We start from the raw sequence: 14631 nt of genomic DNA, 5'->3' as shown, positions 1-14631 counted from the left end.
CGAAATCACTGGATAAAACAAGAATCAACGAGAATCGGTCAAAATCAAAGCAAAATTAATGATTGGCCATGTTCAATTGGCTATCAAAAAGCTTAAAATGTTTTCTTCGAAAAGGTTTGTAACTTAATTGATCGGATTGATTAACTTTTGTTTTAGTAATTTCCATCTTACATCAATCATATTGCACCAAATACCTGAGCAACTTTTTTCACACCCACAGTCACACCCCCACCGCACCCCCATTACTCCAGGCTGCATTTTATGTAGGTCATGCCAAAGATCTTCGGCATAGCTTCCAAATTGCTCAGCGCAATGGCGCATGATTGTGGTCTTTGGCGTAAAGCGGCGAAAGACAGAGGTAGATTTCCTCCATAAGCCTTGATGTGAAGACAAATAACCCTGGCTGGCTTTTGAAAACTTCTACCATTGTAATGAACTTTTTTATCCAAAAAAAATAATAGCTAGGATTTCTCTCCCAAGCAGGGAGGGGACAAGATTGGCGTCAATGTGGCGGCCGCGAGATTGGTATAGCACCTCAAAATTCTCAATGCATCTTTGGCGGGGGGCGTACACAGTTGCCCTCTGGCCATCACAACGGTCATACATTGAAATCCTTTGATTTATTGGATTAACTTTTTGAACAAAAGCAAATATTAACAAGTCATATTAATTTTTTTTTATACTTATGATTATGTAACAGGAAAACAAAGCAAAGATGACTGAAATTGTCAAAGACCTGGAAAAGACTGTTGGTCAAATTAAACTTGGTATGTAAAACATGACCCATTGTCTCTAGAAGTTGCAACCTCGTTCCCAGTGTCTCTCCTCTTCACGTCCCCGCTCCCTGGGACGTGAGGAGGAGAGACCCTGGGAATGAGGTTGTAAAAGTTGTACGACGGTGTCTTGAAAATGGTTAATAAAACCAGTGAATTTTGGGTGAACGTAAAAATCTCAATGTTGAAACCTTAAGAGTCTTGGAAGTTAGGTCTCGAAGCTGGAATAAGCAGCCACCTTGAAATCTGGAAATTTTCATGCTTGAGTTGGGCCTCAAATTCTGTTACTAGTTGGCAAGACTGTCATAACTGGCTTTTTTGCCTTGACTTTGAAATTGCTCAAGGTATTCTCTTTTGTGACACAGACCACCCTTGGTTAAATCATGTACTAAGAAACTTGTGTACTTAGTCTTTGTTCATGCGCACATGCAGCAAATGCTTCGCTGGACTTGGATCAGTCTCGCACACAAAAGAAACCACTGAATCATCAGTTCTTCATGTGGTTTGCTTGGATTTTAAAGAAAAATAACAAGCAATTTCTTGTTCATTTTTCATTTTGCTCAAAAAGTCAACATGCAGCTAAGTTCTTTACATGATAACTGGTCTCTAGCCAAAATATAGCTACTGTAGAGCTTATTAATTTTTGGAGCAATCTCAATTTCAAGCAAAAAAGACACTAATGATAATATTGCTTAAAACCCTTCAATTTTGATGACACTCAAGGAAGATTTTGTCGTGAAGTACTCAGTAAAGCTTTAAGAGTACTCTTTTCATTTGTTTTCATGGCTCAAAAATTTCATCAGTGAGCATGAGGCACTGATTTGAAAGTCTTGGCACTTGAGCTTTTAATCCCGTAAACTCCAGATGAGACAAGCATGTAATTTCTCCTTCCAGCATCACCACTTGATAAAAAATATAGGTCAGGAGAATAAAGTAAATCATCACCAATGTTGTCTTGATCTTCAAACAGATTCTCCTAACTGTGAAGAGAAATGTGAAGAGAAAAACTGTCTAGTATTTCCATACTGGGGTTTATTAAAGGTGTTTTTTTGCACATTCAAGGATGTTGGTGTCTCTGTGGGTCTCAGGTCTTTCGTTTAATTTGTTACCCTGCTCATTGACGGTCCCCAATAGGGTTCTTCAATCCCGCTATCCCGGACAAAATTTTCCCTCAATCCCGTAATCCCGACCGCTGTTTTAGTCAAATCCCGATCCCGGTCAGGTTATAATTTGTTTCAAGCCCCTAACCTTGACGAAAAAAGGCATTTTCAGTTGGATGTAAATTCCCACTGCAAATCTGAGCACTGATCTTTGCACTGGTCCTCGGTCATCGAGAAATTGGCGGTAAGATTATTTCTCTATTTTTTTCCACCATAACGACGACATAGTCCATTTAAGACGTTTTCAAAGTGTCCTGCGAATCATGTCAGTCAATAAGTCAGTTCACAATTTCTTTTTAGAGCTTGTTCCTTTTCTTTTTTCTCTCAATTGAATGGTGAGGGGTGCCTTTCTTATCACGTTGATCCTTGGAACACGTTTCAGTCAGGGATAATGGCCATCAAAGTCTGAAGAGAATTGATACTCACGTACCACAACGTGAGACTGCAACAGATCTTTGTAAAGGTGACAGGCCAAACACAACTCCCACTGGTTGCTTAATGCACATTAGACTTCTGGATTAAGCGCTTTCGTGAGTACGTTTCTGAGGGATTTTCCTTTTCGATCAAAATGTGGTGAGATCTCTCTGTTGATCTTTTGATTTTGATCATGAAGGTAACTACCAAATTTACCGAATGGAGGTTTCCTTATCATTCGGAGCCATTTGAATTAGTTCCTTTATGCTGTTGTGTATGCTAGCTCTTTGGCATTTGTTAAGGTTTATCGGCTCAAGTTAACTGCAAGGTCTAGGGAGCACTGAACAAATTTTATCTGTATACATGTACATACAATCTTAAATTTCTTTTCTCGTCCAGGATGGTGACAGCTAGATGTTCATTGTATATGTTCGACACCTGACTTTCCGGATCTCGTTTCTTTAGAGTAACAATTCCCGCATCCCGCTTTGTAAAATCGTCAAATCTCGCGTCCCGACGCTAATTCTAATCCCGAATATCGTCGCTCTTTTCCGCTAAAATCCCGAATACCGACCTTTAAAAAAGCCAAATCCCGAATCCCATAAAATCTATTTGGGACCCTCCTCATTGGTCACTGATGGGGAGAATTATTAAAAAAATGGCCCTAGACTTGTGCTCTTAGGCTGGCTTTTAAGCAGTCTGGATTTTGATTCTCATAGGTGGAGATGAAAAGGCAAGAAAACGGCACACTTCTAAAGGAAAAATGCTGCCACGAGACAGAATATCCTGTTTATTAGATCCAGGGTAAGTCTGTTACTTTTTGTTCGCTCATATTTATTGAAAAGCTAGGTGCATATATAACCGACCTATAGCGCTGTGCCTTTTAGATCCCATTTTGTTGTTTCAGCACAGATTCACCAGATTTTTTGCATGTTGCCTTGAATTCCTTCAGGAAACGTTGACACAATGTTTGATCTGTTGCTTTTATAATAGACTTTGTTTCAATGAAATAAAAACCTGTTTTCATCACAAAACAAAGCACAAAGCGATGGATAAAACACTGGAGCAACGAGTGAATTTAAGGCCACATGCAAAGACAAAAAGTGATCTAAAATGTTATATAAAAGTTATAGGTCGGTTATTCACTTCACTTCCAGTACTTTCAAGATAATAATTGGTTTAATTTTTGATAGAGCTCTGAATACCAGGGCCGGGTTGTTTGAAAGCCGATTAACGCTAATCCACGATTAAAAGTTAACTAAGGTTTTCAACTCGCTTATTAAAAATGATTTTAAGGGCTCATTTGTAGCTAATGGAAAAGAAAAGTCTAAGGCAAAACTAAGGGACAAGAATCTTTTGTACGAATCCTTACTGATTAGTGAATATACATGAATCAAACTTCAGGTTAACCCAGGATTAGCTTAATCGGGCTTTTAACAACTGAGCCCAGATCTTTAATTACCAAATGTTAACCAAACTCAGCTTGTCTGATTCCTTCATCTCTTTTGGATGCTTTGTGTTTTATTTAGCATTAAAAAATTGCATGAAGGGTTTTTACTTACCATATTATATCTTTTAAAAAATTATTTATCATTTTTAGTTCTCCATTTTTGGAACTCTCCCAGTTGGCTGGTTACAAGATGTATGGCAAGGAAGAAGTGCCTGCCGCCGGGATTATAACTGGTATTGGTCGGATCTCAGGGTAAGTTATGACACTAGGGAGCTTTAGCAACAACAACGGCGGCAGCAGTGAAAAAACGTCACTGTTAAAATGAATTCGTGTTTTCTCAAATGTTGTTGCGATTATTCCAACTCACTTTGGTGGTGGCCATAGAATAAAATTTATGAGCTGTTGTTAAGCTTTGGAGAGGCTGTCTCTTACCAGGAAAGCAGCCAATCCGGATCAAAAGCTTCTTGTCGAAGCGACCAACACAAAAAGGATTTAGAAAATGTAGCTTTGAACCACAAAAATTCTGCGATCACCCTCAGACTGAAATTCCAAAACACTAACCACTTCACCAGTGTACCTCAGTTATTGATGATATTGAATCAACCTTTAAATTCTGATCTGATATATTTTTCTGTTAGGGTGGAGTGTATGATAGTTGCTAATGATGCTACAGTTAAAGGAGGAACATATTACCCAATCACAGTCAAGAAGCACGTCAGAGCTCAGGAAATTGCACAAGAAAACAGGCTGCCCTGTGTTTATTTAGGTAAGGAGGCTGATGAGTTTTTTCTTTTTCCCATGTGTGTGACATGATGAGTGTGAAAACTGTCTTCAATAATTTGTCAGTAATATTGATTGAACCCAGTGTTCCAGATAAAAAATGGGTTTCATGTCATTGACCCAACGGAGACGACCATCATGTAGATATTTGTTTTGAAGAAAATGTCAAAGACAAAAAATGGGAATGAAGAAATAAATTCTAGCTAACTTAGTCTCTTTGGTATAGCTTTAACAACTACATAAAAATTGAATGTGCTATGTATGCAGTTATAATAAATAAGGAGAGGTTACTTCAGCTGTGTGTAAAACCGTAAAACCAATTTTGCTCTGCAGGGCACTGTCCCTGTACCCCACAAAAGGCTTTATACACAGCCTCAAGACCCCTAAGCTGTTCAGATGGGGTGGGGTAGGGAGGAGGGGTTCGGCCCACCAAACTGCGACCCCTTTCATTGATTTCTTGACCCCTCTCCTCTGAACTTATCCAGAATACTGTGAATGCCATGGCCTTTTTGTCTGCATTTAATTCTGATTTGTTAGCAGTTGTACTACTGACACTAGTCTTATGATACATAACTTACCGAACAGTGATTACAGTACTGTCAAAAATATAAACTATCTAAACCTACTGTAACAGCAAATATGAAAAAAAAATGTCTTAGAGTGGAAGATGTAATCACTAAAAGGCCTTATACATTGTGGCTCTTCATACTAACAAGTTAGTTATCATACAGTGTAATATCAACGATCACCCCCTTCACTTCAATTTGAGATTCCCACCCCCCCCCCCCCCCCGATTTGTTGAAGACAAAAAAATTGCTGCCCAATACGGGAACATACAGTATGCCAGCCGTAACTACTCGATGATCAATGAGTAATCGATGGGTAATCAATGGGAAATCAACTGATTAGGTGAGATAGTCGGCTCTAATGCTTGAGGATCGCACAGCAGCAATTTGCGGGGCTTGTGAATCCATAATACTTGTGGTAGATCTGCCTCCTCATTCCCTGCACCTGTTCTTGAGTGAGACCTTCTGTGCGTGTTGGGCCAATCACAAGTCTGTTCCAAACCCATCCAAGGCAATAGAACATAGAGCTTGTACTACCATATCGACCTAATACATTCTTGATAAAACGGTGAATAAAATCATCTAACGAATTATTTTCGTATGCTTCGACAATCATTTTCATTGTTGGGTTAATTGAACTCTGTGGACGAGTGCCAACTTCTTCTTCAAGAAACACATCAGTCTGAATCATCTGAAGAACACCCAGTAATATCTGCTCCGCTGACACTTGAAAGGGGGGCGAGCTTTCACCCCACAAGACGTCTCCATGATATAAGCGCATGTTGTCGAAGCCGTATTCCCGAGCTAGAGTCGGAGGAAATGGTAATATGTCGACAGTACATGCTTGGAATAATTGACGAATGGACGATCCTGGCGGGAAGCAGTTTAGCTTGTGTTTCTTCCAGTGGCTCTTTTGACATGTCTTTGAACAGTAAAATGCTCGCTGACAGCCAGTACAACGCTTCCATTCTCCCTGCTTCATACAATTCCAGCATTCATGAGACATTTTAATTGGCCTCTGGGTAAGCTAGTCTCTTTGAAAGAGCAAAATTGTCTTCCTACTGCGGATAATAGCTAAGTCGCGCGATCTCTTCGGGGGCATAATTCTGTTACAGCGATGATTCTTAGAAAAAATTTGTGTTACCAGTGAATCACTGACTGCCAATCAGGGACTCAATCATAAGAATATTTTAAAACAGGACCAATCAGTAAGCCTGCATTCTGCGGGTCTTAAATAACAACGTTTTCCCAGAAAAATGCTGCATGATTCTGAGAAAAATGGCTTAAAATAAGATCGTTGTGGTAATTTTTATAGATTTGCGCGATAATTGGTTGCTATAATTAGGAAGGTCCTAATAAGGAAGAAACCGCTTATTTTCATAAGTACGTTTTTTTTTTTAGTAAAAATGATATACCCAGCAAAAATGTCACGCAACGCCGTTACTGACGAATGAAATAAAATTTGTATTTCTGAACTGTCCTAGGTAATTTTTATACATGGGTAAACAAAAAACGGATAAAGTCGAACCTTTTTAAGCGTTTTCTGCAGACGCAAGCTGTCTATAAGATTTCTCTTTTTTCATTTTCAAATGAAAATTTTCGGAATCCGAAATTTCATAATTTAGATCGCTCCCCAAACAAGCGTCCTATTTTCCTGAGATCCTAAACGCAATCGTAAATGTAGAAATCGGAGGGATCAGTATTTCTTGCCACTTGCTCAATATAACTTAAAGTTCGTGAATTAAAAACAAAAATAAATAAATAAAACAAAGAGTAGAATCCAGCGGGTGCAAGTCCAAGGTTCCAATCATTCTTCGTTCACAGGCTCCTCTCTTTTCACCTGGGGCTTGTGCTTCCTCCCACGTGCTCATCTGTCGAAATGTTTTGGATTAATCTTCACTTTGACGACAAGCTCTGTTTTGCTTGCCATAAAGGTGGCGAAACGCAGCGATGTGCAGGGTGTCGAAATGCATTCTACTGCTCAAAAACCTGTCAGAGAAAACACTGGAAAAAACACAAGCCGAACTGCATCCTGCCGATGTCCTCGCTTCACGACTTGTTCGATGCGTGTCGCATGGATGTCATGCCGATTCCCTCAGTAAGATGTGATTATGGCTTCGCTAATGTCTGTGTTTTCCATGAAAATGTGCCGTCAGTTGAAAGCATTCTGCTTGGTGTTTACGAGGCCATAGTTCGTGACATTTACAATCTTGAATTGGCCGAAACAAGCCCTGTAATCCTCAGTTCATTCCGTCCGTCCAAACGCATGATTCTGGACGCATACGAACGAAACGCTTTGGATGAATTTATTCAACGTTTCGTTCGAGACGTGGTTGATCGGCATGGCGATCGAAGACCAGGTTATTGCATTCAATGGTTGCAGAACAAACTAATTGTTGGCCCCACAAGACTGTTGTTGAGTGACGAAATCGGGATTACACCACAACAACAGGCAAACATCAGGAACGATATTTATAACAAGTACTACAAGTAGAAACTTGACTTATAGTTCACGAGCTTTGATTTTTGACAGCGATTCACAAAGTTTGGTTTGTTGTTGATGAACGTTAAACATCAAATTGTTACTGTTTTTTTTTTTTACACCAAGACTACGACCAGTACCATATTGTTATTGGGGATAGTAAAGCGAGTAGTCCACGCTTGTGAACGTGAAAATTGCCGCTTCTCCTCGCGCGCTCGCGAGGTTCGTTTGCTTTGCTAAAAATACTGCTTACATGTAAATTGTAACGGATGTTGATTTTTGTTGTTATTTCAAGTGCTGAATAACCCCAATTATTGAAATGTTGCCTTTTATTTTCATAGTTTCCGTTGTTCTTCAGGATAAAGACAAATTAAGCATTAAAATAAATTTAAATTTATGTAACAGAAATATAAAATAACATATATTTGTTAATTCATTTGAGTACTGTATTGCCAATTACAGTATTATTTTATACATACAGATAGATTTTGTTTCCTTAGATTTCCGTTGATTTTGAATTAAATTGTGTTACTGTAAGTTTCAACATCAATCAAACCTATTAAAAGAGTTAAAAGTTTTGCGCAAGTTGTTTCATCTACTGCACAACTAAAACTAAAAAGATATCTTTACATTGTTTCTTTTCTTGTTTATGTAAGTGCTTGTGTCCTCCATTCCCCCTCCCCCGGGGGGGAAGGGGTACTCCCATATATGAGCTATATAGGTATGTGCCGCTGTGAAGGGTATGGCTTTCAGTGAGTTTACTCTCGAATAGGGTATAGAAATCAGAGTTTTGGCCTAGAATAGGGTATCATTTTCTGCAAAACTAAACAGTTGCTTGAAGAATTTAGTCTGAGAAAGTTTCCTGGTAAATGACATTTAAAAATCGCCAATAGGTCTAGGATAGGGTAGTTATTTTTGGTGTTTACTCTAGAACAGCATTGCAAACATGGTCTAGTATAGGTTAAGGTTCTCAGAGTCCCAGGGACACACCTCCAGCTGAAAATTATGGGAGTACCGTCCCCCCCCCCCCCCCCTGGGTTCCAATCCCAAGCGGAGGTGCCTCCTGCACACAGCCTAGTGTCAGCCTTTCACAGGACCATGTTTAAATTAGAATATGGTGTTGCGTTTAAGGTGGCTGGCATAGGCTTCCATCATTTTCTAGCACTTATACTTTGACAGATCAATGCTACCACTCCTTATCAATAATTGATACAACAATAATGGTATCAAACATGTGTCTTGACATAATAGGTTACCTTAGCAACAGTAAAGCCTGTTAAAAACACCCCTAATTTTACCTTTAACTGGTTATAACTCAAAAATGAACTCAGTGATCCCTATTTTTTTTGTTATGGAACTGTAATCAACATGTTCACATAACTTTTTGCAAAGTTTAAAAAAATCCTAGGGAAGGGGTTCAATGAGGTGTTCAATGAGGGGTTCAATAAGGTGGTTATTATAGGTTTACAGTCAATTTGAATATTGTGCGTCGACTAGGATTTTTCAGACATGATTCTGCAGCTATAATCCAACTATCATAAATGCCTTTGATCAGACAATGCATGGTGTATCCTGAACATCAAGTAAGGTGGAGGCATATGGGCCTGGAGTGAAAACATTTCAGCTGGAATTGTATGCAGTGATCAACTTTTTTCCGTCTTTGATTCAGTTGATTCAGGTGGAGCAAACCTTCCCAGACAAGCTGATGTATTTCCAGACAAGCTACATTTTGGAAGAATATTTTATAACCAGGCAACGATGTCTTCCAAAGGAGTCACACAGGTAAAAATAAGGGCCGTAAACTGTCGACCTTTCTTGGTATTGAAAAGTTTCAGACTACTTTCATAGACAAAAGGGTGCAATGTAGGGTTTCCTCTGCACAAGATTCACCACTGTAACCGAGATTTTTTTTTAATAAGACTTATACCCTCCGATCTTATTACTTTTGAAACATAATCAGAGTCGGTAAAGTTGAGTGTCTGCAAACGGACAGCTCTAAGGTATTTGAAACAAATACATGTAACTGGCCCCAAGCGCGGGAAAGCGCGTGAGCCAAAACACGATTGGTTTTGGTTTGGATTCCCATTGGTTGAGAAATGGTGCGAGTTTTGTTAACCAATCACAGAACGTAGTAATGCAAAACCAAAGCAAGCGCCAAATTACTTTCGACACTCAATTGAAAACCGCTCTGTCTAGTCATGTTGTCCTGATCTCCAGATCCTTGGTTTCTGTACATCTATCAAATTTGTTTTAATGGACTTGCTACCATCTGTCTGTACTGTTGTAACCTTCAGATAGCAGTTGTCCTTGGCTCCTGTACAGCGGGAGGAGCTTACGTCCCAGCCATGGCAGATGAAAGTGTTATTGTCAAAGAGCAGGGTACAATCTTCCTTGGGGGACCCCCATTGGTAAGCATGTATTATACAAATACACAGCAATGTTTTGTTGTACAGTAAAGTAAGCAACACTTATAATGATGTTATACGCTCTTCATGGCAAATGGGGAAAAGCAACCGTGTCACAGAAATTGTCAACAGCAATACTGAATTCAGGCTCGATTACCAACCTCTGTAGGGGGGGGGGGGGGCAGGCCTACAATTTGCCCCCTCCCCCCTCCCCAGATAAGGAACAGGGAGGAAGTCCTGGACCAAAGGGAGTGGTGTAAATAAATCCTTTTCTGATACTGGTTCAAACCAAAAAAATCCCCCCATGGGGGTGGAGAGGAGTTAAGGCGAGAGGTCATGAATGTTTTATGGAACAAGAGATTGTTCGTCAGTGGTTGTTGGGTACAGACCACTTCGTTCTTAAGTCAATAATATTAGCAATAATATTATTTTTCTCCATCTTAGGTAAAAGCTGCTACCGGTGAAGAAGTTTCTGCTGAGGAGTTAGGTGGAGCTGATTTGCATTGCAAGTGAGTGAGACAACGGCGCGTTGCCAATGTGTATAGAATGTGACGTGTAAGAGGTCGACGTGTGATTTAGTTAGGGAAATGAGAACATTTTTAATTTAATCAGTGTTAGGTAGACAACGAGGAGTCCTTCGATTCTCTAAATCGGTACAACTTTTGCTTACGACTGTCGCATGGGATTTCTAAAGTGCGCGCTGCTCGCGTCATGCAAAAAATCGCACACAAGTCTCGTAATTCAATATTGCCTATACCTACGATTGTTGTAGCATTTTAAAACATGTTTTAAAATCCTACGACATTTTTTGTGACGTACACGACAGTCGTAAGCGAGTTGTAGGTTTGATTTACACGAAACAATTCGTGTCGTAGGCCTGTCGTAAGCTAGTCGCATGCTATAAAGTCGTACCGTGTTAATCGTCCTTTAGGGATAGTAAACCGAGCGAACCACGGCAACGCGCTCGAAAATGCATCGCGCAAGGAGACGTGACGTGCAGAGGAAAGCGACCTCTCCGCCCGTCGAGTTTCCTCGCGGGAGGCAATTTTCTAACGCACGCTCGCGCGTGGTTCGCCTGTTAAACGATCCCTAAGGAAACTAATGAACTGCTTGTAGTCTAATGGTTAGTTGGTCATTTATTTTGTTTAATAATATCTCTTAGAACCTCAGGAGTTACCGATTATTATGCTGTGGATGATTTTCATGCTCTTCATCAAGCCAGACATTGTGTCAAGAGTCTTAACTACAGGAAAACATTACCGGTAAGTAACTTAGATCTAATCAATGCAGCTAATGTATGAATACAAATTAAGTTGTCGTTGCTGTTAGTTTGAAAATCCTTAGTAGGGGCTTATTTAGAAGTTCTCTTTATTGCTGAAAGTTCTGTTAATCATTTGAAATACAACTGTTGTGGCATTTGCATGATCTTGCTCGCATGTTTGCAGTCATTTTGCCATAGTTGCGATGGCATATTTTCACTAGAAAGTTACCATAAAATGTCTCTAAAGTAATAAGACAGTTCTGACTTGCCTCAAGTCGTCTTGTTATGCGCCGAACGGCGAAGTAACGAAGTTGCGAAGTGAGCGACGAAGATCCCACGAAAACGGAGTTTGAGAAAGTCTACTCTGTGTCCGACGAGCGACAAACAACAAATTCGCGAAGCGAGCGACGAAGATCCAACAAAAACAGACTTTAAGAAAGTCTACTCTTTGTCCGACGAGCGACAAACGACGAAGTCGCGAAGTGAGCGGCGAAGATCCAACGAAAACGGAGTTTGAGAAAGTCTACTCTGTGTCCGACGAGCGACAAACGACAAAGTCGCGAAGCGAGCGACGAAGATCCAACGAAAACAGACTTTAAGAAGGTCTACTCTTTGTCCGACGAGCGACAAACGACGAAGTCGCGAAGCGAACGACGAAGATCCAACGAAAACTGACTTTGTGAAAGTCTACTCTGTGTCCGACGAGCGACGAACGACGAAGTCGCGAAGCGAGCGACGAAGATCCAACGAAAACAGATTTTGAGAAAGTCTACTCTGTGTCTTTTCCTGTAGGTAACCATTGAGCCCTCAGAAGATCCTCTCTATCCAGCGGAAGATCTTTACGGTATTGTAGGAGACAACCTTAAGAAGTCGTTTGATGTCAAAGAAGTAAGTCAAATAGCGCTGTGTTGTTTCTTGGAACAGTTCTGGAATTGTCAAAACGGTTAAGTTTAAGACATGCGTTCTTCAGATTTTCCAACCTTTTTGAACCACCCACTGGAAGGATATTTCAATTTCAAGCTTCCAGTTGTCTGAGTTTCTTAAATAGTTTGGAAAGTTTTGTAGACAGAGTGAAGTGAGTTGATGGTCATTGGCGATGTACCACAAAGATAGTCTTGTGATTTAACGAGGTCGACGTAATTCTTTTCACAGGTTATTGCCAGAATCGTCGACGGTAGTAAATTTGATGAATTCAAGGCGATGTACGGTGATACTCTAGTCACAGGTTAGAAAGACAAAATTGCTACCCTGATGTCAAAGTTTTTTCCTTCTCCCGTCAAGACAAAATGTTTGGCAGCGAAATTTAGACATCTATCAGAGTTTTCTTGAACTCCAGTGGATTAAGTTGTTTTAAAACTTAGAAGTGTTATCGAAAAATTGAAATTCGTAAACTTCTCCACCATCCGCCATATTTGCTCTCTTTTGCTTTGATGTGCTTGTTTGAGGTTCCGAAGAGCTTTTTTTTTCACTCGGTAACGAGAGGCAGTTCAGTCATTTCAGTGTTTACCAATGCACAGTCAAAGGAAGTACATTACTTAACTTCAACTACACTGAGGATGTCTTACTCATCTCAAAAAGACCTTTCATCCATGTTGAAATTGTGCATGCTCTCTCCCGTAAAAGATTTAAAAGATATAATCAAGAAGTTTTTGATGACCAGATGCCCTTGATCCGTCTTTTAGACCCCCCCCCCCCCCCCAAAAAAAAAAAAAGTTTGAAGTTTCCTTCGAGGTTACAACTCGGAAGTCAATGTTTTTTTTTTTTTGTCCCTGATAGGTTTTGCTCGGATTCACGGCTACCCTGTAGGAATCATCGGCAACAATGGAGTTTTGTTTTCAGAGTCAGCCCTTAAAGGAACACACTTCATACAGTTATGTTGTCAGCGTAAAATACCGCTGCTATTTTTACAAAATATTACGGGTGAGTAATGTTAAAACGTAATAGAGTGGTTTTCAATTAAGTGTCTGTAAACCCAGCGAAAGTAATTACTCTGACCAATCACAGCCGACGTAAGCAACAGAATGGACCAATCAGGACTGGAAATAAATGCATGTGACGGGCGCCAAGCGCGGGAAAACACATGCGAGTGAGGCACGGTTGGTTTTGGTTCTGCTTCAAATTGGTTGGAAAATTGGCGCGAATATTTACAAAAAGCCACAAAGCGCAGTAAAGAAAAAGATAAGCAGACGTGGATTAATTTCGACGCTCAACTGAAAACAGCTCTTTTGTTTAATCTTGGAATTAAGGGGCGTCAACAAAGATCTTCTTCTTTTTCTTCTTCTTCTTCTTCTTCTTCTTCTTCTTCTTCTTCTTCTTCTTCTTCTTCTTCTTCGAGCGCTGCAAGTAGAATTTGGTGACTGTTGTTCACTACCATATCCTCCCCACACACCGAGAAATGACGTAAATTAGGCATTTTTTTCTCTACTGAATAATCTTCAGTTGTTGTGTCAACGTGTGGTTTCGTAAACGTTTTCTGGTGACCTAAAGTTATGGTGTTCTGTTTCAGGTTTTATGGTGGGTAAAGATTATGAAGCTGGTGGTATCGCTAAAAATGGCGCCAAAATGGTGACGGCTGTGTCATGCGCACAAGTTCCCAAGATTACGGTCATCATTGGTGGAAGTTTTGGCGCGGGAAATTATGGAATGTGTGGCCGAGCATACAGGTGAGAAAACTGAAAAGAATCATATCTGACCAATCAAAACATGCTCAAATTAGAATGGACCAATCGGAAACTTAAGCAGAAAAATTGGCAAGTGGTTGCAAGCGCGGGAAAAATGCGAGAGAAAACGGGTGACCAGTGTAAGCGGGGGGATTCTGGGAAACCTGTAGCAGTTGTCAAACGCGGGAAAACAGATAACCGGTGCCAAGCGCAGGAAAACGCCGCTTTGCGAAGTCGTGACTTTGCGCCTAATTGGTTATGAGGCAGCATCTTTTCGCTGATTGGTTTAGAAGAGTACTTCTGGGCATTAATACTTGTGACAGATAGGGTGGTATTGTCCTCTCTTTTTTATGGCAATCAACATCTCAGTGAAAATAAAGTGAGAAAAATTAGGAAAATAAACGAACTAACAAATATAAAAACAAACCCAAAAACTGATAGTTTTACAATTAAACTTGAATGGAAAAGGAAAGTTTTCTTCGTGTTTTTTTGCCGTTTGTTCGTTTGTTTTTTGCTCCTGAATGATTCTAAAACTTATTTTGTTGTGTGTACTTTCTGTATTTTAGTTTCATTTTCTGGTCCTTTTTATCTGCCTTGTGTATTCTTTGTAGCTGTGTTACTGTTATAATAATTGATGCATATCGTGTTTCAGTCCCCGGTTTCTGTACATGTGGCCAAAC

General features: G+C 40.0%; 1 protein-coding gene across 1 annotated transcript in view; it reads left to right on the top strand.

Moving 5' to 3' along the window:
- LOC146455708 (methylcrotonoyl-CoA carboxylase beta chain, mitochondrial-like) overlaps positions 1 to 14631 on the top strand; it is a 29498-nt gene that overhangs the window by 318 nt on the left and 14549 nt on the right. The window contains exons 2-14 of the mRNA XM_085093922.1: positions 701 to 767; positions 3067 to 3151; positions 3948 to 4049; positions 4436 to 4563; positions 9295 to 9407; positions 9920 to 10033; positions 10475 to 10539; positions 11193 to 11292; positions 12084 to 12179; positions 12444 to 12516; positions 13068 to 13211; positions 13798 to 13954; positions 14604 to 14631. The exon at positions 14604 to 14631 is cut by the window's right edge and continues 87 nt beyond it. Of these exons, the coding sequence (XP_084950048.1) occupies positions 701 to 767; positions 3067 to 3151; positions 3948 to 4049; positions 4436 to 4563; positions 9295 to 9407; positions 9920 to 10033; positions 10475 to 10539; positions 11193 to 11292; positions 12084 to 12179; positions 12444 to 12516; positions 13068 to 13211; positions 13798 to 13954; positions 14604 to 14631 (1272 nt within the window). The remainder of the gene's footprint in view (positions 1 to 700; positions 768 to 3066; positions 3152 to 3947; positions 4050 to 4435; positions 4564 to 9294; positions 9408 to 9919; positions 10034 to 10474; positions 10540 to 11192; positions 11293 to 12083; positions 12180 to 12443; positions 12517 to 13067; positions 13212 to 13797; positions 13955 to 14603) is intronic.

The sequence above is a fragment of the Pavona decussata genome, unplaced genomic scaffold, assembly GCF_977016875.1.
Source record: "Pavona decussata unplaced genomic scaffold, jaPavDecu1.1 SCAFFOLD_270, whole genome shotgun sequence".
Lineage (NCBI taxonomy): Eukaryota > Metazoa > Cnidaria > Anthozoa > Scleractinia > Agariciidae > Pavona > Pavona decussata.
This window is presented reverse-complemented; position numbering and strand designations above follow the sequence as displayed.